The 22,854-nt window shown below is 40.8% G+C and overlaps 1 protein-coding gene across 2 annotated transcripts; it reads right to left on the bottom strand.

Annotated features, from left to right (window-relative positions):
- Positions 1-3,712: 3,712 nt before the first annotated feature.
- On the bottom strand, positions 3,713-22,793 carry LOC138945390 (putative serine protease K12H4.7). Of its 2 annotated transcripts, XM_070316822.1 has the most exons (9): positions 22,431-22,793; positions 19,300-19,481; positions 18,148-18,284; positions 17,515-17,610; positions 16,023-16,158; positions 14,418-14,532; positions 9,065-9,266; positions 8,520-8,822; positions 3,713-6,067 (listed from the first exon to the last, which is right to left on the bottom strand). In XM_070316822.1, the coding sequence occupies exons 1-9, from the start codon at positions 22,641-22,643 to the stop codon at positions 5,961-5,963; spliced, it is 1,491 nt and encodes a 496-aa protein (XP_070172923.1). In that variant the 5' UTR covers positions 22,644-22,793; the 3' UTR covers positions 3,713-5,960. The 2 variants fall into 2 exon arrangements, with proteins under 2 accessions (XP_070172923.1, XP_070172924.1); XM_070316823.1 differs by lacking the exons at positions 19,300-19,481; positions 22,431-22,793 and adding an exon at positions 19,032-19,279.
- Positions 22,794-22,854: the final 61 nt, after the last annotated feature.

The raw sequence follows: 22,854 nt of genomic DNA, 5'->3' as shown, positions 1-22,854 counted from the left end.
CAGCAAGAACAAGGCAAAAGCTGGAAGAGCAAGTCAGAATAATTAAGCAACACTTCTAAGAACTATTCAATACTCTGCCGTGTGCTGACAAAACCGAGTAAGTCCACTGAACCTAGTTCTGAGATAAACGACTTTTTCTGTTTTATTACATTTCTCAAAAGTGACGATTATCTTGATCAACCTACAGAGATAATAAGATAAATAGCATTAATGTACGTTTACAACCCGAGTTTGATAATGATCTGATGGATGGTTTTTGTTTTGTTGGGCATTTTGTGGACTTACATGTACTTGGTTTTGTCACTTTTTTCCATTATATCAGATCTAAAAAATTTGACAGATCTAAGCAAGTGGACTTACTTGGTTTTGTCAAAACATTTGGAAGAAAAAGTAATGCTTTTTTTGAGAATGAAAGTCGCTTGTTCATTTCAATGCGTTATTCTCTCAGGTGCCAGGAGAAACGTTCCGTATAACTCTCGCTTACTCTATTACACATGTCGTGTGCACATTAGAGCGCTTACTTCCCTTTGCTTATTTGATCTCTAAACAACGCTCTGGCTCATTTCGGTACGATTCTGACAGATACTTTCGAAGCGAACCTGTAACAATGTGTGCGTTTGTGAGTTTGTTCTGATTAAAACCAGTCTTGATCTAAGGACTATGTCCAGTCAAGAATAAAAGCTGGTTCTTGTGTATGACTGTGTACGTGAGTGTTAGTTTGAGTGCCTTGGAGAATGATGAGCATATCCAATTGCGGAGATTTGCTAAAATACATATTATTCACGTACAAGTTTTTTAAGCTACACAGCATGTTTTGTTGTTCCGGTAATGTTTTGTTGTTGTAAGTTTGGGTGGTACGGTTACTACTATAGTTACAACCTTAAATCACATTATTTGAAATTCAAATCAAACACTAACCCGGGTTTGATGTCTTAGAAATATTTCTGGACATTAAAATGCTAGCACAGTCACGAAAGTGATTTTATTGCAGGTGTCAATGTTTCCTGAATCTGTTTATAGATGTGTCACGTTTGAATTGATATTAAGCAATTCAGATGCCGTGTGGACATGGTACGGAAACATTCACTGTCCCGATTGACGGGTTTTAACAGCGAGGACGCAATTTTTGTGAAGGCGTTTTAGAACTGCTTCTTCTTCTTCTTTTGCACGAGTGGATTTGTACGTGGATGACCGTTTTTACAAAACCATTTAGGCAGCCATACGCCGTTTTCGGTGAAAGCATGCTGGGTATTTTCGTGTTTCTATAACCCACCAAACTCTGCTTTGGACTGCACGATCTTTTCCGTGCGCACTTGGTCTTGTGCTTGCGTGTACGCACGAAGGGTGATAAGGCACCAGCAGGCCTGCACGTAAGTTGACCTGGGATATCGGAAAAATCTTCACCTTAATTACCCGTCAGGTGCGGCCGGGATTCGAACCCACGACCTTCCGCTTTGGTAAGTCTTTTTTTTTTCAAAATGATATTTTTTGTTCATCAAAAAGAAGAAATCAACGCGCATCTTGTGTGCTAATTTCTACTTTTTAGAGTGCTTAGATAAGCAGATATGAACAAGTAAGTCCACAACCAAAAACAACTTTTTAAGTGTGCATGAATGTTTTGACAAAACCAAGTAAGTCCAAGGGGTTCCCAATTTTCCTTTTATGATAGTTTTAAAATTCTTGTCAGACGACCCATACAGAAAATACGTCATTTTAAGTTTAGAACCCACAAATGACGTCATTTAAAGTTTAGAACACACAAATGACCTCTTTCGATAAGGCGAGACATAATGACGTCACCTTATGACGTTTTATTTTAAACATTTTTCTTCTCTATCTATATATAATTCTCCTGACGATCCTTGTCTCTCTCTCTCTCTCTCCCTCCCTCTATCCCTCCCTATCTCTCTCTTTTCCTCCCTCCATCTCTCTTTCTATCCCTCTCTACCTCTCTCGCTATCTCTCTCCCTCTTACTCTCTTCCTCCCTCCCTAATTCCTCTTTCCCTTTATTTCTCTCTCTCCCTCCATCCCCCCCCCCCCCCCTCGGACCTGATTTCTTTCCCCTCTCTCACTCTCTCCCTGTTTAGTCTCTCTCTCTCTCTCTCTCTCTCTCTCTCTCTCTCTCTCTCTCTCTCTCTCTCTCTCTCTCTCTCTCTCTCTCTCTCTCTCTCGCTTGCACCAAAACTAGCACCCCTACTAACAAGTAAAATGCCGCAAGAATATTCGGATTGACTTTGACGTCATACTGGCAAAAACATTGCATTCTGATTGGTTATAGCGTCATAAAGGTTCTTGTGATTGGTGGATGGACTTACTTGGTTTTGCCAGAAAATTGACATGTAATTTTTTTGGAGAAATGTTTGAAGTTGTGGACTTACTTTTCTATATCTCCTTATCTATTTATTTTACAAAGTCAAAATTTACACACAGGCTGCTTCGTGATTTCTTAGTTTTGATGAACAAAAAGATATCATTTTTGGGAAAAAATGGACTTACTCGGTTTTGTCAGCACATAGCAGATGTAATTTAAACAGTTTTTAAGGTGTGGACTTACTTTTTTATATCTCCTTATCTATTTATTTCACAAAGTCACACTTTACACATAAGGTGCGCCTTAATTTCTAAGCTTTGATGAACAAAAAATATCATTTTTGAAAAAAATGGACTTACTCGGTTTTGTCAGCACACGGCAGTACTCTGCTTCCAGAGTTTTCACAAACTTTCAACTGTCTTGACCACTGTTTCAATTACAACAGATTACTGATAACAGTAGAACGTTTCTGCGTAAAATTGTACAACGTACTATATAAATATGCTCTTACTTGTGAAGTCTGCTACATTTGACACCACTACTGGACTATTAACTACTACCATAACCACAACACACCAGCACTATACTGCAAGTGTTAGATTCTGAAGTCTAAAAATCCTGTATCATTTACTATAAACTACTACCATAACCACAGCACTATACTGCTAGTGTTAGATTCTGAAGTCAAAAAATCCTGTATCATTCAGTATAAACTACTACCATAACTATAGCACACCAGCTCTACTGCTAGTGTTAGATTCTGAAGTCTAAAAGTCCTGTATCATTCAGTATTAACTATTACCATAACCACAGCACACCAGCACCACTGCTAATGTTAAGTCTTAAAATCCTGTATATATGTGTCAATACATTCTCCATTATAGCTGCATATTGCACCATTACCCAAAGGAAACCAAGTCATCTTGTTCTGCATAGGACTGAAAACATCTGCACGCATATTTTTTTGTAATATGTAATATGCAGCTGAATGAAAGCTCAAAAACTAAAAACACTAAAAACAAGAGGCTCACGTAAGAAATCGACAAACAGTAACACAAACTCAATCACTCCGTCACACACACACAGAAAGAGCATAGGTGAAACTGTGCAAGAAAGCGAGACACTAGATCTGTCTGTCTGCATGTAGCCTACTTACAAGGACACGACTGCCAACTAGTCTCGGCGCGCTCAAAATAATAATGACCGAGACTTTCAGTACTTCCTTCGCGTGACGTCTAACCCTCTTACGTCATAATGTGACGTCAATGTAATGTGACGTCTTCAAATGTTAGAGTTTCTACCACAGACATACACACGCACATACGCACGCACGCACGCACAGACAGACAAAGTTACGATCGCATAGGCTACACTTACGTGAGCCAACCAGAAGCAAAGAAAAACATTCAAAGTTTTACTGGATGGAAAAAAAAGCAAAAACATTTGTACAAAACTATATTATAATGCTGGGTGCTATTTCAAGCACCTTAGTATTAATACTGTTATTATGGTCAGGACTTGACAATCATCAAGACATTAAATGTCAGCTGTTTCGTTCAAACTAATGATATACAGAAAGTTTATGAATATAATAATGCCACATTGTATAACCCCACACAAAAGAAAACACCAGTTGTAGTCTGATATGCTGCTCATTGGGATTGAGATTTTAGCTTATAATGAGAAGTTATTTTACCACTTAAAGCCATATGTACTCGATGACTATACACACTAATTGCTTTACCAACAGCTGGAGACAGACTAAATTAAGTTCCCTGCAAAATATTGTGGTCTAGGACCCCTTAAATGTTGAGATATTTGAATTTTCATTTTGATCTGGATCGTCCTATTTATAGATTTGGCAACACATGTAACGTTGATGCAAGGGAGAGAACACCGCGGCTTTGTTGACATCCTCACTTTTTCAGAGGCTAGAACAAGCTGTAATGCATGTATTATGGTCCGCGCATGGTGACATATCGTCATTATATGGTCTTATGGTGCGTTTGACATCGATTGTGGGCAAACTACACTTTGTAAACACGGGAGTGCGTCAGTATGCCTTTAAGGTCCAAGTGTGATATATCAGTTAAAAAGTGATCGAAACTGTGTATTGCCATACTTTTGTTGATACAATTAAATTGTATTATTCAATTGATCAAATTCAAGTTCAAATGTTAGTACTGTGATCAAATCACAATCTCGTAAAGCAAAGTTCAGTTTATCTAAACATACACATGAACACAAGGTAAAAAGTCTTGTAAAAAAAAAATAATACAAGTCACAATACCCATCTCTTCCTGAACTTGAGCTTATACTTCCCTCAACGGAAGGCATTTTCTGCAAGAGATTCCTTATTCTGTTTAGAACACAATGATACTGGCTAAATTTTCATGATTTTTGTGCACCAAATTCTGATACAAACGGAATGCATCACTAATGTCCTGTCAGGCCACTTTCCAAACAAAAATAAGCAATCAGAAAATTTAACTTGCAAGTTTTAAATTGGAAAATCAACACTCATCCACTTTTCAAATAGGAAAAACTAGATATGTCTTAAGTTAAAGCCACTAATCTTTAACACAATGTGAACACATTGACCCTTCAACATATTCTAAACATCAAAACAAAATACTCAACAATTTATTTCTTCACAAGCAATCAACTTAAGTCAATAACAATCAAAATATGTGACTAATTTTTTGGTAGAACGACTTGTAATCCATGAACAGTTGCTTTTCTCAACCGACTGTCAAAATGATCCGACCCATTCTCTCAAAGACAAAGCGCCTCAGGCGAATCGGTTTCTTAATGAGACATTGAAAACTATCCACATTTTCAACGTAAGTATTCATTTCTGTAAGACTCCCTTTCCCATAAAACAATCATATTCATTGGAAGATCCTCTACATAACATTACCAGTCATCATCAGTTCACCCATTACGCCATAATAAACACTCTGCAAATCATTCTCCAGTACGCAACCTGATCAGTATTTCTGTTGCAATCACACACACTTATGCGACTCATTTTCTGTCCCAATACCAGCAATCACACACTTAGGCGACTCATTTTCTGTCCCAATACCACCAATTACACACTTAGGCGACTCATTTTCTATTGCAATACCACCAATTACACACTTAGGCGACTCATTTTCTATTGCAATACCACCAATTACACACTTAGGCGACTTATTCTCTTTTGCAATACCACCAATCACACACTTAGGCGACTCATTTTCTGTTGCAATACTACCAATCACACACTTAGGCGACTTAATTCTGTCCCAATACCAGCAATCACACACTTGGGCGACTCATTTTCTGTTGCAAATTCCACAAATCACACACTTAGACGACTCATTTTCTGTTGCAATACTACCAATCACACACTTAGGCGATTCATTTTCTGTTGCAAATACTTGTACCAGCAATCACACACTTAGGCAACTCATTTTCTGTTGCAATACTACCAATCACACACTTAGGAGACTCATTTTCTGTCCCAATACCAGCAATCACATACTTAGGTGACTCATTTCCTGTTATAATACATGTACCAGCAGATTCACACATTTAGACAACCTGTTTTTTGTTGTAATACCAGCACTCATTTTCGGAAACATTACCAGCACATTCACACAATTAGGCGACCCATTTTCCAATGAGCTTGGTGATGGTGGCCCGTGCTTGCACCAGAGGGGCAGGGTCTGTGGATGAGGGTGGGTACATGTTGGCACAGTGTGCCGTTCCTGCAAACCGAAACATAATTTGCAGGCAAGAAAGCAACTTTTTCAAAGTAATACAGTGGAACCCCCCTTTTAAGGCCTCCAACAATTTGAGAAAATCAGGTCTTAAAATGGAGAGAGACTTAAAATGGGGGTAAATTTACAGAGGTTAAGATTCTTAATAAGAAGAACAGAAATTCTGAGAAAGGAGGGTCTTAAAATGGGGGGTCTTTGTTTGTTTTTTGTTTGTTCGTTCATGGGCTGAAACTCCCACGGCTTTTACGTGTATGACCGTTTTTACCCCGCCATTTAGGCAGCCATACGCCGCTTTCGGAGGAAGCATGCTGGGTATTTTCGTGTTTCTATAACCCACCGAACTCTGACATGGATTACAGGATCTTTTTCGTGCGCACTTGGTCTTGTGCTTGCGTGTACACACGGGGGTGTTCAGACACCGAGGAGAGTCTGCACACAAAGTTGACTCTGAGAAATAAATCTCTCGCCGAAAGTGGGGACGAACTCACGCTGACAGCGGCCAACTGGATACAAATCCAGCGCGCTACCGACTGAGCTACATCCCCGCCCTGGGGGGTCTTAAAAGGGGGGGTTCTACTGTACCACTGCCTCATGCTACTATAATCAATGTTTCAAGTTCAAAAAGCCTTTGCGAATGACACATAGTAAGAAATCACTGTCCTTTGGTAACAATCTCTTCTGGGCGACACAGAGAAGGATGTTAGAATATAATAGTTTTTCCACTAAGCTTACCCCTGTCAGCACTGATGAATGATAATTAATGATTCTTGATAATAAAGAAGCCTCCTAATGTCTGTTTCCAATAAATACAAAAGTCAATTCTGCCTCATATGAAGCATTATGCACTTATTGTTTATTTTTCATATTCGACAAAAATACTTTTTCAAATCGCAACTAACTGTGAACATGGTCTGAAGTGGACTGAAGCTGCCCGCTGCGCTGTTTCTGTCTGACTCTCTCTAAACATTTTTTCACACAGTTCCATTGTTTAGACAAAAACATGAAAGGTAAGTTGTTGGAATGTTTAATTACGGACAAAACAAAACGTTATGTTCACAGATATTTCGACCCAGCTGTCTTTTAAGGGCAGGTTCATGAATGCTGTGGTCAAATGACTGGAAGAGAAAAACGGTGTATTTGAAGGTAGCTCCTGCCCTTAACCTCTTCACTGCCACAGTATAACAGCATTTTGGTATTGCTGTGCGCCAGGGCAAAATTTCGCTTTCTTCGGTAGGTTCACTAATCTGTTCACTGCTCGATCATTTATTGAGATATCTCTTAGATCTTTGGCATGTGTTTTGCTTATACCCTTGGCTATTATAGGATGACATGATCATTGGACTTTGTTTGTGATTGTTATAGTAAAAATTGATATAATGACCATTTGTCAAAAATTACAGTTTCCGGACTTACACACACACACATTGCAGCACATAAAACCACACAAAACACTGCTAAAACTGGTGTCAGGTACTCACATTACAGCCCATAAAAGTATTCTTCTGTGTGGTAATCCATAAATCACTTCTTGTAGAGCTTCCAGAACACTGTATCGCTTGAAAACAGGTCTACGAGTTGAGGTCGGACTTTCGGCCGCCATTGTGAATACTAACATGTCTTGGCAAAGTGGTGAGCTGTCAACACCTGGTATAGTAGCTTATCCGAACGGTCTATGGGAAAGAACTGTGTTTAGAACCCCTACAAGTACTTGGACAGTGGTTACCTCCCATTTAGTTTTCAGAAATGTCCTGAAATGTTGGTGACACAAATCCCACGTATGAGATACGGTTATGGGCGTACGACAAACCAAAAACAAGAAATTCCTCCGAGGTAGGAAAAACACCCCCGTCCTTACCATTCTCACTGCCACCAACTGAGAAGGTTATTTCCCTTTGACCATTAATATGTCCCTCTATAAGTCCTTGTAGAATCTTAATCCACCAATAACTCCCTAACCGTGTGTTTGACTGGTCCCAATTTTTGTAAGGACCGTCTCAGGAATGTATAGAACCTGTTCACCAAGTTTGGTGACGATCGGTCCGTTCATTCTTGAGATCTATATGCGAACACAAACACACAAACAAACAAACACATCAACCGAATCCTATACACACCCCTATACCGGGGGTGTAATGACCACGTATTACATACGGGGTGGGCAGTGAAGGGGTTAAGAGCACATGCAGACAAACACTAATTAGACCAAACTTGACTTGTGTCTTCCATACAAGTGGCTGAACATTTTGTAAGATAAATTTTGTCTCATTAGTGTTTGACTGTGCACCGCTTGGTCAAAGTATCTGTGAACATGACATGTTTTTTTGGCCATAATTAAACGTTCCAACAACTTGACTGGTTTTTTTTTATTTTGAATTTTGGAACGTTGGCTGTCTATTTGTTTTTGAATTTCCATTGTGAGACAGTAACACATTACACTCACCGTCAATGAAGATAGCTGTGGCGTCAGGACTCAGACTCTTCACCACCCCCAGAGCATGCCAGGGGTCGATGGAGCCGTTGGGGAACACGACATTCGTCACCTTTATTCCGTAACCTCCGTAATTAGTGTTGGTACGGTTGATGCCTCTGCCGATAAGATCGGCATTGAACTTGGGGTCGTAAATGTCTTGGCACTGTTTGACGAAGAAGTCCAGGGGAAATTTGTGTCCGAATGGCTGACTCTTGAAGTCTGAAGTCTGGTAGTAGCCAAACTCTGTGCATGTCTGATATGTCCACTGACGACCTGAAAGAGAAAAGCAAACACACGTGAAATCATTTTACAAAATCAATCCAAAAACACCATTTCTGAACGTAGCAAACTGTCATGAATGACAGAAGCAACTACTCAAGCTGGTGACTTCATTGCTACTCCTTTTCATATCCCTGCATCACACCCCCTTTACCCTGTTCCATCTCCACCCCCCCCCCCCCCCTACACACACACACAAACAAACACTCTCACACACACACAACACAAAACCCTACCTCCTGCAGCAGCGTCACTTTTCCAGTCCACCTTTCGCAAGCCGTCCACCATTTTCTGGTAGGTGAAGTCCTGGCATTTCTCCTTGGACGTGAGCAGCATCAGACTGTTGACGTCTGCGTACCGCTGCAGGGCCGAGCTGCTGGTGTTCTTGTCCATGATACCGCACAGCGTGTCGATCGTGATGTTGGTACCAGCAGCACCCTGTACACACAACAAAAGAACATGTATTTACAGAAAGAACATGTATTTACAGAAAGAACATGTATTTACAGAAAGAACATGTATTTAAAGAAAGAACATAACATGTATTTACAGAAAGAACATAACATGTATTTACAGAAAGAACATAACATGTATTTACAGAAAGAACTTGTGTTTACAGAAAGAACATGTATTTACAGAAAGAACATGTATTTACAGAAAGAACATGTATTAATGCAGTGCAAAACAAGCTGCTAGTGTTCTTGTCCATGATACTGCACAGCGTGTCGATCGTGATGTTGGTACCAACGGCTGAGCGTATACTCACAGAAAGAGGTAAAATAGTGGCGACTGAAAATGTTGGTAGCGTAAAACAGATTGACAGAAATACATACATACCCAAACACACACACACACCCAGACCTGCCACACTTGTGAAGCCTCAAGTGTAGCAATTTAGAATATTTTGGAATTCAAAGCTCAGCAAATGGTGCTTCATGAGAATACAGGAACATGAAATGCCCTCTACAGAGTATCTGCAGTGCAACTTTTTAGTGTAGACGATGGTTTATTACCAATTTTGTGAACGCTACACGGAGTAGGAAGCAGAAATGAGTACCAGGACTCACAAAAACGGTATTGTTCTTTGTATGCTTGTGATTATTTGTTTAAGAGTATATCGATGCATCAGAGCCACAACCATGTATTTCCAAAATGGACGTTCTTATAAATCTGTGATTGAAGTTTTGATGCTGAGGAAAAAATATGTACTTTAATGTAAAAGTTCGCAAAAATCATGGAAAGCAAGCAAAATACTGTTTTGTTTTATTTGTAAGCTCCTTGAAAAAAAAAAGATAATGATAACATGCCAAAAAATTAAAATAAAAACAATAAAGGGATCTTCCGTGTAGAATTGTACTGAAAACCCGATCAAAAGTTGAGCCAAAACAGTGCACAGCAACCTACACTATTGTGGCCTGTATCCCGAGAAACAACTCAGGGAACTTCCACAGGCCACAACCAGCTATCTGTGTAATAGCTGTTTGTGGCCCGGAGGAATGGTCTGATAGAGCTTGCCCTGTACGGGCCATAACCATGTAAATATCAGATGCATGTTTGTGGCAGTGAGTAGAAAGGGACTTAGTGTACAGTAATCAGAGACACAACCACCTATCCAAAGTATAGCGTGTTGTGGCATGCAACATTTTCTTAACATTTGACAGGAAGGATTCTGCAACCATGTACCTCTGATAGGTTTGTCAAAAAATAGTGCTAAAAAAGTTGTTTAAAAATAAGAAAATGGTTCACATAGGAGATATAACATGATAGGATTAAAAAAAACTATAATTAGAGAGCCAGGATGGAGGGTAATTTTTTTATTGTACAACTTAAGGGAAACGAAATGGTTTTATCTTACCTTTTTCTTGAACCGACAGGAAATCTTTCTGGCATTCCACCATGAAAATTACAATAAAGTCATACACACAGCAATGTTTTCTCACTTCACTGTCAGTGTTTCGTTGCACTGTGATTATACATTGTTCACAACTAAACAGCAACATTTTTGACAATTTATATCACACAGATAGGAATCTTTGTTTGTTTTCCGATTTTAAGTAATCGTCTTGCTCTTTTCTAGGCATGTTCAGTCTTCACATGAAAAGCATGAATGACAACATCGAGTCACCTGATCAATATGTGTTCTCTGAACTCAAGGTGGAACTTTTTCTCAAAACAGTCAATGGTAGCATCCTTATGTATATGTTTGCGTCCCGTACACGTAATGATGGTAGTTACAGCGATGACGATGACGATGATGATGATGATGATGATGATGATGATGATGATGATAACGACAGCGATGACGTGGATCAATCAGCAAGCTTCTGAGTATAACGAACAACGCCTTAGTCTTCATCTGTGTCTGTATCTTCTGTGGCATCAGGCTCAGCCAAACGGTCAGGGGCTGAGTTCTCACTGGGCAGGTTGTGAAAGAAGTTGTGGTGCTGCTCGGGCACAATGCCGAGACGACAAAGGTCCAGGAGACCCGCCTTCTTTGTTGACGACACTGGCTGGCGCCTGCTATAGCGGGCAGACAGATGTTCTGGTGGTGCTGGCTGCCGCCCACGCCGTCCAGTGGATCCCCTTGTCTTCAGCAGGTTGAATGAATCCCCTGGCCGATACTTGAAAAACAAGGTGTCAGTTTGTCCCTTGACATTAGGGATCCACTTTATCTGTGTCCTCACTGTGCGAGTACCGGAACTATCTGTGTTTGTATTCATCATAGACGAGGAAGCCAGCATTGTAAAGTCTTGTATGTCTGAATGCTGGATAGGGACCACTGTGTATGGCGCTGATGGTCTTGCCATTTGAAACACAGTGTTCCACTGGTCAGGAATGTGAATAGTGACGTTCTGTTTTGCTCTCTCAATGCATGCATGCATTGAATCACACTCCGTGTGAGTGTGCCCAGACTCCAGAAATGTCTGGTCTATTGTGTACACAGATCTCCTTGCGGCCAAACAACCATCATAGTGTTGTGGGACACCAGGTGATGTCAGCAGGGCCAGATAGATTGGGTTGAATGCGTCACCTTGACAGCCTGGTAGAGTGGGCGTGATGTTGATCACTGCTGGAGATGTTCTGCTTATGAATATTTTCACCTGCCGTTTGGTGAAGTTCGATAGGGCAAGAGGCATGACGTCATTGGCGCAGTTATCCCATACGCCGTGAGAACGCAAGGCAGTGACAGCATTTCTCGCGGTTTCTGTGCTCTCAAGGAAAAACCCTTCATAGTGAGTCAGGTTTTCTAAAATGTGGTCACATAAGGCCTGCCTCAGCGCACTATCGTCCTGGGTGGTCACGTAATATGATGCCGCTTTAAAAAAACCAGTTTCCATCAGCATAGACTGGTTCCCTTGTCATAGCGTTGGCATGCAGACGACAGTCGAGTCTTTTGTTGTGCAGACGAATGGTCAGCTGGTACAATGTTTCGTTGTTCCGGCTGGCACTGAGAGCTGCTTCAAGTTCACCATCTGCCCACAAGAGTAGTCACAGTGTCCAATCAGTTTTGTTTCATCTTGCATAATTATGCAGTATTAAAAGTAAAAGGAAATTATTGAACGCCCCTATTGACAGTCACTGTGATAAACACCAAATAAAGAAAAAGAATCACGTATTTATGTGCAGGTAATAAACATTTGAATAGTTTCAGAGAAAGTGAAAAATAGCCCCAACAAGTTGCAAAACATTGGTTTCTACCGTGTAAAAATTCAATTGATCTTCAATAAACAAACACCAGAACTAAATAACATGAACACAGGCAGACGAACACATTGTCTTCGGTACTGAGTATCATACAAGCCTAGTCAACATACTCCCATCCCTCGCCAGTTGCGCGCGTGCGTGCTACGTGTGTGTGTGTGTGTGTGTGTGTGTATGTGTATGTGCGTGTGTGTGTGTGTGTCTATAGATGTGTGTGTGTGTGTGTGTATATGTGTGTGTGTGTGTGACTTACCACCTGCAGCTGATTCTAAAATGGTATCTTCATTCTGACTTTGCGGTGATCCAAGTAAGACACTGTCAGAGTCAACAGATGCTGCGACTGATTCTGGCCAGTCTGACCAGTCGTCTTAGTCCATATCACGTTAATGCTGCAAGAAAAATAATGTGTTTTGTTCATTCATTTTAAACAATGGAATAGCATTCAACAAAGCCTTACTTACAGTCAACAGAGAGAGAGAGAGAGAGAGAGAGAGAGAGAGAGAGAGAGAGAGAGAGAGAGAGACAGAGAGAGACAGAGACAGAGACAGAGAGAGAGGGGCAGGGATAGAGAGACAGGGGCAGGGATAGAGAGACAGAAACAGACAGACAGACAAACAAACAGACAGACAGAGACAGAGAGAGCCAGAAAAACAGAGAGAGAGAGAGAGAGAGAGAGAGAGAGAGAGAGAGAGAGAGAGAGAGAGAGAGAGAGAGAGAGAGAGAGAGAAGAGGAATTCTTTATTAACGAGGGTAATGGTATAAGCAAACAGGTGCTTTTTTTACATCCAGCCCTCGCGGCCCATGGGAGGGACTAATCTATTGATAATACTTTTTATGAATGTTAAAATAACAAAAGAGAGAGAGAGAGAGAGAGAGAGAGAGAGAGAGAGAGAGAGAGAGAGAGAGAGAGAATACATAAAATACATTTTAAGAGAAGGCAAAAGACATTAAAGATAACACATTAGATGTCATTTATTTATTTGTTTATTAAGCACAGGTTTTGTTCTCTCCATTTTGATAGAAAGTTTTTTTTATCTATTTGGTGAATTGTTAACCAATCATACATTTCTTAACTCAATTATCTGAAAATTAAAAACAAGTAAATCACTTACCAAGTTACCGCAATGTACAATTGCAAACTGTGGAGCACTTGAAGTGGCTGTTGTTTGTTGCGAGTAAAGCATCCAAATGAAAAGCAAACGTCCCAGTGCAGAAGAGAAATTAAACTAGCAGATAATAGAGCGTGAGAAAGGGTACCATTAGAGCCCCCAGGTGCGTGGTTGTTGAGATAAAAAGTCCCGTTGGGCACCGAGACTCCCCAGGCCACAGTCGTGGTGCTGACAGCTGATTTAGTGTTGCCCCAGTAAGGGCCACTGCTCCCAACCCTCCTCCCGGGGAACAATCATGTTACTAGATAATGCTGCACCCTGGCATGGGAAGAATCACTCTCAACTAGAGTTCCCCCCAAACCACAATCTAGCAAGACAGAGGTATTTGGTAGTGGCCCGTTTATATCTGCTTCTCTCTTCCTTTTCCAACAAGCCACACTGGGACTGTGCCGTATACATGGTTGTTGCTTGTAGATTGTGAGTGTTTCAGCCCAGTGCAACAACCATTTTTCCATCATAACCTTTGAAATATTTTACTTATCGAAATTAGGCATTTGTGATATCAATCTTGATGAAGCAAACTTTAATCCTGTGCAAAAAAAAAAAATCCAAAATTTTGTGATACATGGTTGTGGCTCTGATGCATCGATATAGCAATCTTTAGCTTGGCATAGCAATTGCTCTTAAAACGTAGTATGCCATGCTGAAAGTGTAGCAGTTGGCAGCTCTGCACACCCACTCACCCAACCACACACACACAAACAAAGGTTCACTTTACCTCAAACGCTCGGTTGTCCTTGTTGTACTGAACAACATCTTCAAAGTTGCCTGCTAGCACTGCGTACAAGTTGGCTACGTCGTCCGTATTTGTGATGTTGATATCATCGCACAATCTGAAACAATAAATACACATGTTGTCAAATCTGAATAAAACAGCCTTTTTCTGGTATTAGCATGTCACACCACATCATCATCTACTTTTCTACCCCCACTTTCCTTTTCAAGTCTAGTACATGTACCTGCATGCTCCCCACCCCCTGCCCCTCCCATACAGTTTCCTCTGGTGAATTTTCTTCTTCACTGAGTCATCAAACTTTTTTCTCCATTTTTTACATTTAGTCAAGTTATGACTAAATGTTTTAACATCGAGGGGGGAATCGAGACGAGGGTCGTGGTGTATGTGTGTGTGTATGTGTGTGTGTGTGTGTGTGTGTGTGCGCGTGTAGAGCGATTCAGACCAAACTACTGGACCGAACTTTATGAAATTTGACATGAAAGTTCCTGGGTATGATATTCCCATACGTTTTTTTCATTTTTTTGATAAATGTCTTTGATGACGTCATATACGGCTTTTCATGAAAGTTGAGGTGGCACTGTCACGCCCTCATTTTTCAACCAAATTGGTTGAAATTTTGGTCAAGTATTGTTCGACGAAGCCCGGACTTCGGTATTGCATTTCAGCGTGGTGGCTTAAAAATTAATTAATGACTTTGGTCATTAAAAATCTGAAAATTGTAAAAAAAATATTTCTTTTATAAAACGATCCAAATTTACGTTCATCTTATTCTCCATCATTTGCTGATTCAAAAAACATATAACTATGTTATATTTGGATTAAAAACAAGCTCTGAAAATTAAATATATAAAAATTATTATCAAAATTAAATTGTCGAAATCAATTTAAAAACACTTTCATCTTATTCCTTGTCGGTTCCTGATTCCAAAAACATATACATACGATATGTTTGGATTAAAAACACGCTCAGAAAGTTAAAACAAAGAGAGGTACAGAAAAGCGTGCTATCCTTCTTAGCGCAACTACTACCCCGCTCTTCTTGTCAATTTCACTGCCTTTGCCATGAGCGGTGGACTGACGATGTTACGAGTATACGGTCTTGCTGAAAAATGGCATTGCGTTCAGTTTCATTCTGTGAGTTCGACAGCTACTTGACTAAATGTTGTATTTTCGCCTTACGCGACTTGTTTTATTGTCCCATCGCTGGGAAATTCGGGTCGCTTCCTCCCAGTGGAAAGCTAGCAGCAACATGGTCGCGCTACCCAGGTGTATGCGTGTTTAGGTGTAATCAGCCACCTGCACTCATGGCAGAATGACCGAGGTCTTGGTGGAACATGGATACCGTCTCTGAGTCTGCACACAAAGTTGACCGTGTCCGCCCCGGTCTGGATTCAAACCTGCGACCTTAGGATCACAAGTCCAGTGCTCAACCAACTGAGCTACCGGCCCTTCGGCTCTGTACGGCTCTTTATACAAATGTACTCTGATATCAGGCAAGCGCCACACAGAATTTAAACTATAATGCACCAACACTCAGGGGGCTGAAAAAGGGGTTCTACTCTAATTACTTAATGCCAAAGCACATACTTGAACATCTTTTTGAGGGTCTGCCTTCCGTCAGTCGTGTTGAGCATGTTCTCCAGCTGTGTCACGGCCTGCTGAATGTTGGTCACGCATGACGAACTGCTGACTGACAGTGAGTTTCGCACCACTGACAGATACTCTGCAAATACCAGCTTTTATTGTTAATATTATCAAACTATGTGAACATCCAAAACAGATAGCTGGTAGCATTCCAAAATCAAGAATCAAAAAACAAGAAATGTTAACTTTAAGATCAGAAGCTTTCAGTTCTGAAATCAATTGGGCGAAGTCAACTTCGTGGCGTCTTCTTCATGAAGCTTGCAGCACAAAGCTTTGGCACTGAATTTTTGGTAAAAAGACTTAGTGAAGTGTTAGCAAAGTCAACTTAGAGCTCATGCAATTAAGGAGGGCCTATATATAGTAAGCCTTTCTGGACAAAAAAACCCAAACTTGTTGTTACTAATGTTATCACATATACAGTAAAACCTCCCACTAACGACCTTGAAAATGTCCAGAAAAATCGGTCGTAAAAAGGAGGGGTCTTTATTGGGATTTTGGGAGGTATACGGTTTTTTTTTTACAGGGGTGGCAACTGTTGGGCAGTTCAGTCTTGAAAGTTGTGTCCCTTATCCTATTTTTGTTCCCATTTGGAGAAGCATGATGTCTGATGAACGTGCATACACCAGCGCACAGACGGGCAGACATAACACACACACACAGACACACACACACAGATCTACACGCGCGAGCACGGTCTCATAAGTAACACTAACCCTGTGATTGACCCCGGGTAAGAAGGTCAGTGTCTGTAACCTGGGACAGGAAGAGTTTCCTCTCTGACATCAAAGGAGACCGTGCCATTGGTTAAACTTGCTCATTGGCAAGTATGGGTCATTGACCCGAGGTTTCAGTTGGTGAGCACACACTCACAAAATACTACACAGCAATTCATTATTGAGTTGTGGCTCTAACTGCCCTACAAAACCCCTCCCATCTCCTTTCTCTCTCCCCCTCCCCCCTACTTCGAGGGCAGTCCTTCCATTGTGACAGCAACTGAATAGGTGTGAAGATGACAGCCATGGGCCACTTGACTTGCACGCACTACTGGCTATCAATATGAGGCTACAGACTACCACCCCTGAGTCTTGATGCGTGACTAATGGTGTGCGTGTTCCGCGTGTGCTGCGTAATTACGAACTTTGACGCTCACTGGTTAAAAGGTAAAAGTCGTTATTGACCCTAAGTTGGTAGGTCGGTCATCAGAAAAAGGAGGGCGTCGTTCTTGGGAGGTTAATTACAGTGTGAAAAGCATCCGTGCCGAGAAATTCGGTCGGCAAAAGGAGGGGGTCGTTCTTGGGAGAGGTCGTTACAGGAGGTTCCACTGTATACATATATATAAACATAACTGACACCAGTCCACACCTTACAGTAACTCCGAATCTTCCAAAAAATCATTACCATATTCAACGTACACATTTCATGTCTACAATCTTACCCAGAAAGTTGAGCTTTGCAAACACAGGGGCGCTGGTTGCTATGGCGCCAGTCACCAGGTGAGGGTACTTCATCCGGAACCAGCCAGCAAGGGCACCTGTAAATAAATGTAGTACATGTAGCACTATAAAATTTGAAGCATACTCTCTGACAGGTAAAATAAAAGTTGCGTGAAGCTAAATTATCAATCTGTCAGCCTGAAACTAAAACAACAACTGAAGATCAGTAATCATCAAGACTATATATACATGTTGTAAGGCTTGGCTAGCCCAAACCCATGAATGAGATGGATTGCGCTCATCTTGGCAGAACATTGTACCTAATATGCATACACCAATATTCGTTAATTCTGAGCACATTTTCAGAGTAAACAATTTTGACATTTATATATCTATATATTTTTGGATTCAGGAGAAGATAAGGGATATCATTCGGAAGAATTTGTATGTAAAGTTTCATGAAGATCGAGTAGTTTTCTCAGAATTCCTCTACACATACACACATGTACACACACACACACAACCATCCTCGCCTAGTCCATGTATTTATACACTTGTACATCCACACATTCCAAATTTCTTCATCAAAGCAAGCACAAACGAGCTACTTTCAAGTCTGTCAGTGGCTATATTACCTGAGTAAGACCCCCCAATGGCAATCCACTTGTTATCGGGTAGTTTGTACTTTTCCTGAGCAAAGACGATGAAATGTGCCAGGTCAGCCAGCGCCTGTTCGCTGCTCAGGAACTGCAGGTTTTCCACACTCATGTCACTGAAATTAATAAGAATTAGGATTAAGACAAGGTCGGATTTGGGTGAGAGAGAATTAAGAGAGGTGCAGAAAGAAAGGGGAAAAGAAAGATGAAGGGCTGAGGGAGGGAGAGAGGGAGAGGGAGAGAGAGAGAGAGAGAGAGAGAGAGAGAGAGAGAGAGAGAGAGGGAGAGAGGGAGAGACAGAGAGAGAGAGAGACAGACAGACAGAGAGAGAGAGAGACAGACAGACAGACAGAGAGAGAGACAGATACAGACAGGCAGAAAACTGAGAAAGATAAAAGATATAAAGAAAGAATGCACATGAGGAAAAACACAGATTCACAATCACAGTCACACAACTGTTTTGGTAAAACATTAACACACGCAAACACTCTCTGTCACACAGCATCTTGACCATAAATCTTTACAGTGAAACCCCCCCCACCGTTAAGACCTTAAACCTTTAACAATTTTCTGTTCATTACCTCTGCAAAATTACCCAGGTTTCAAGATCTGATTTCTGTGGGCTCTGAAGGAGGTAAAACTATATATATATATATACAGTGGAACCCCCCTTTTAAGATCTTTTAATTTAAGACTTCCCCTCCCATTTAAGACCTTGCTTTTTCAGATGTCCAATTCATAACCTCTGTAGGACTCCCTACTTTTTAAGACCTGATTTTCACCGATTTTAGGAAGGTCATAAAAGGGGGTTTCCACAGTATTTAAAAGCAAAATTAATACAAAAAACCAACAATACTCTATACACTGTAGGCTGAGTTTTGCCGTAGTAGCGATGCTCCACCAGAAACATGATGGCGTGGTGCTCCTTTGCAATTGCATACTCTACCCATATTGACGAAACAAATTTACAGTGGAACCTCCCTTTTAAGACCTTACTTTCACACATAACCTCAGTAAAATTACCCCCGTTTCAAGACCTGAGTTGTTTGGAGATTCTCTGTGGGCTTTAAAGAAGATACATGCCAGTACTGTACAAGCAAAATCAATGGCCAAAAAAGAAAGGATGCATACACTGTAGGCTGAGTTTTTCCGTAGTAGCGATGCTCCACCAGAAACATCATGGCATGGTGCTCCTTTGCATACTCTACCCATGCTCCGTTCTCCATCCACACAGCATTGGCTGGGCCTTCCCCGCCGATTGACAGAAACACCGGACCGCCTGGCTTGTAGTACTTATCGCTCATGAAGTATCTCTGTTAAAAATGGCAAGAACATCTGTTATTGCACTGTAAATAACGAAATGTTGGGGTTGTATTTTCTTCCAATGATTGTACAGCGCTTTGAGCAGGGTTAAACCTTGGATACATGCGCTTTATAAATAGTATGCATTATCATTATTATTATTAATATTATTATATTTTCTGTTACGAATACAAATATTTGATTGTGGTGAGGCTTACCCTCTTCACTAGGAAATGGGGGATTGGGCCATACAGAATTTTTTGTGAAAACATGCAAGTCGGAACCGATGTAACGAAACCAAAGTTATAAATTTAGTTAGTAAGAGTATTTCTGAACACAGTAACGTGTGCATAAAATATTTGTTTTATATATATATATATATACATATACATTTAATTGCTGCAAGAGCAACACAGGAATTCTGTCAGAGGAATGTAGGAATTGTCAAAATTTCTGTTTCATACTCAAATAAAAAAATAAGTCAACAGCAAATTCCCTCGTTATTTTCAATTTTTCTTTTTAATTTGTTTCTGTGGTAATTAATTAGGAATCTACAAGACAGCAAGGTTTTGAATATATGTGTAATACAAACTAGTTGCAGAACTGTTAACCAATAAACCATATTAGAGTTAGACATTATTTTCCAAGATAACTGGGCCTGGCTGTGCCTTTTTGCAGCTGTCAGGGCATCAGACTATCTTTATAGATCATGGCTGAATACATCTGCTAAAAATTGGTGAGATCTCTGGAACGTATCCCTTCTGTATTATTTAAGTTCAATTGTTTGCTTTTGCCACCTTCAAAGGTTTTTCAGACAGCATGGTTAGCTGCACTCTACGTTATCTGCAGCAACTCTCCAAACACCTGCATACACAACAAACAAAAAATGTACAGAGGCTAACCGTTAATTAAAAAACAATTGTACCAATCTGAGTAGTAAGAGAGTTGTTCTTCGCTAATGGTGACTGCGGTGGGTGACATCAAGTAAAATCAATTTTTTAAATTACGGGGAATGATGGTGACAAAATAAGATAATTACTGCATTCTACTGATGTAGCAGTATCAACAAAATCACCATGAAGGAAAATAATATGACAGAAGTAGCACTTATTCCTGCTTGTTTTCGTTTTTTGTTCACAAAATGGCGGCCAAAACGTGGAATGACAGACCCCTGCCATGTTCACAACACATTTCAAACGGACAGCTGCTCTAGAAAGGATAACTGTTATCATTCAACGATAACTTATACTTGGATTAAACTGCACAAAATCTTATTTGGACAACTGACCCTCTCCTGCTCGCGTGCTGCGTCCGATAAAAAACTGGTAACCTTCGAACGCGCGGCGTCACAAATCCGATCCACTGAAGAAAGACAATTTGCCGGCCTGAGCGCCAGGAAGGCAAACACACATTTTTATTTTCAAATCATGGCATCATTATCGATAGATGAAGATATTTGGTCGCGTGAATATACATCCGTGTACCTCGCAACGGTGACTTTCGTATCTGCCGTCACAAACGTTCGCCAGGTTACCCCGATTTTCATTTCTTCGCTCGCGCAGTTGAGCATGGATTGTTCTCGTGCGGCCTCAGTCCGGAAGACGGCAGGGTAAACACACAAATAGTGATGATGTCCCGAGCTTTGTGTACTACATAGAAAAGTTTGTGTACGGCAAAATTGATGACGTGTCACAGAAGCGAGGTAACTCTGTTCGCAGGTTACTTTCACGCGAAATGTCTCTGTGCCACCGCGGTTTCGTCCTGAAAATCAACCGTATCGCATTGATTTTGCGAAAACTGAAAGTGCAGGTAAGTTGCACAAGTTTCCTTAATGCTTACTTCGTAAAATTATTGATGTTAAAGTTGATAGTATGGTTATTTTAGAGCACAGGACTTAAAAATTATCGGGAGGTATGCAGCGACCGGCCATTCTCGAATGGTTTCATTCGTACGCAGGTGACCACAGATAATAGTTCTGCGAAGTTTAGGTGGCACTCTTCGCTGTTTTTTGGCAATACAGTTGCAGAACTGTTTGTGTTGGTATTGTCTCCTTTATAACATTCATTTGTAGCATAATTTGATTGATTGCACCAGTACAGCGTAATACATGCACAAGTATTGGCAATTTGGTGTCGCGTGATTTGCAGGTTACCTCTTTCTGTTTTGATACATTTGAGCAGTAGTTTGCATTTGATTCTAATAATCTGTAGGTATTCCAAGTTACACCCTTTTAAACAATCACTGACCAAAATATCCCTGCCCTGCTGTAAGCAGTTGTGTTGCCACAAAAAGATCAAACTACAAGGTAACCTGCAAACGGTGTCACAAAATTACTGAACCTAACAACACTAAACTGTACATCAAAAATTCTTCAATACATGACAAACTAACAGCAAACACTCTGTTTTCATGGAGTTTACTCAAATTGTTTCACAGAATTAGTTTATAGATATGCTGTGTAAATTTGGTGTCACAAAGTACCGCAGGTTACTCCATTGTGACCCCCACCAGTCAGTCTGCTTTTTTGTCCGAACCATAAAAGTTCCTGACATTTTCTTTTTAGACTCAAATAATACAAAGGCTCCACTTGACAGGAATAGTATTTTCCAGGTTGTAGCTGCATTTTGAAAATTTCAGTAAGTTTCCACTGTTTGGTCACCAATAGCAAAGAACAACTCAAGTATGTCTCATTGCTGAAACTTCCATGTAACGTTGTGAACATTCTGTTTGAAATACCTGATATATAAGGCTTCACAAGCTCTTGACCCACATCCTACTTGAGCACTCCTGGGCGAAAATCGTACCATAGTAGACGGTGAGGTAGTACAACACGCATGGCCTGCACCACGTGGGGACAAACTAAACTATTTAACTAAACATAATTGTCAGAATAAAAACAACTTGTGCACTTGCCAAACAAATAACATCCCAGACACAACAGAAGATCTGGGACCATTTACCTGCTGAAAGGTGCGTGTGTCGGCATCGTTGAAGTGATTCAGAGTCTGGTTGAACCACATATCGGCAGAGAGCGGTTTGCCAAGCATACTCTTGGACCGGGGAGGGGGTGGGACGAATCCACCTCGTGGACGTCCGTTGTGAAATTTCGGCGTCCATGCCTGGCAGACGCTAAAAATGCAGACGAAGCCGAAGGTTAGCAAAAATACTCGCATATTTGTAAAATGGTCAGATGCTTTGTTACAAATGTAAGATTCGTCTCTTCTTCTTCTCGATTCGTCTAGGATCTGAGATTCTTCAGGAAACACGGCTTGTGTGCGACTGTGCGGAACACTTCCTCAGTCACGATGGTTGCCGCAGCTGACAGTCATGTGATTGAATCATGTGACCAGGGATGCGTCATTGTGATCAAGGATTGCGGTTGCA

The sequence above is a fragment of the Littorina saxatilis genome, linkage group LG13, assembly GCF_037325665.1.
Source record: "Littorina saxatilis isolate snail1 linkage group LG13, US_GU_Lsax_2.0, whole genome shotgun sequence".
Taxonomy (NCBI): Eukaryota; Metazoa; Mollusca; class Gastropoda; order Littorinimorpha; family Littorinidae; genus Littorina; species Littorina saxatilis.
Note: the sequence above shows the minus strand (reverse complement) of the source record. Positions and strands in the feature narration are given on the sequence as shown.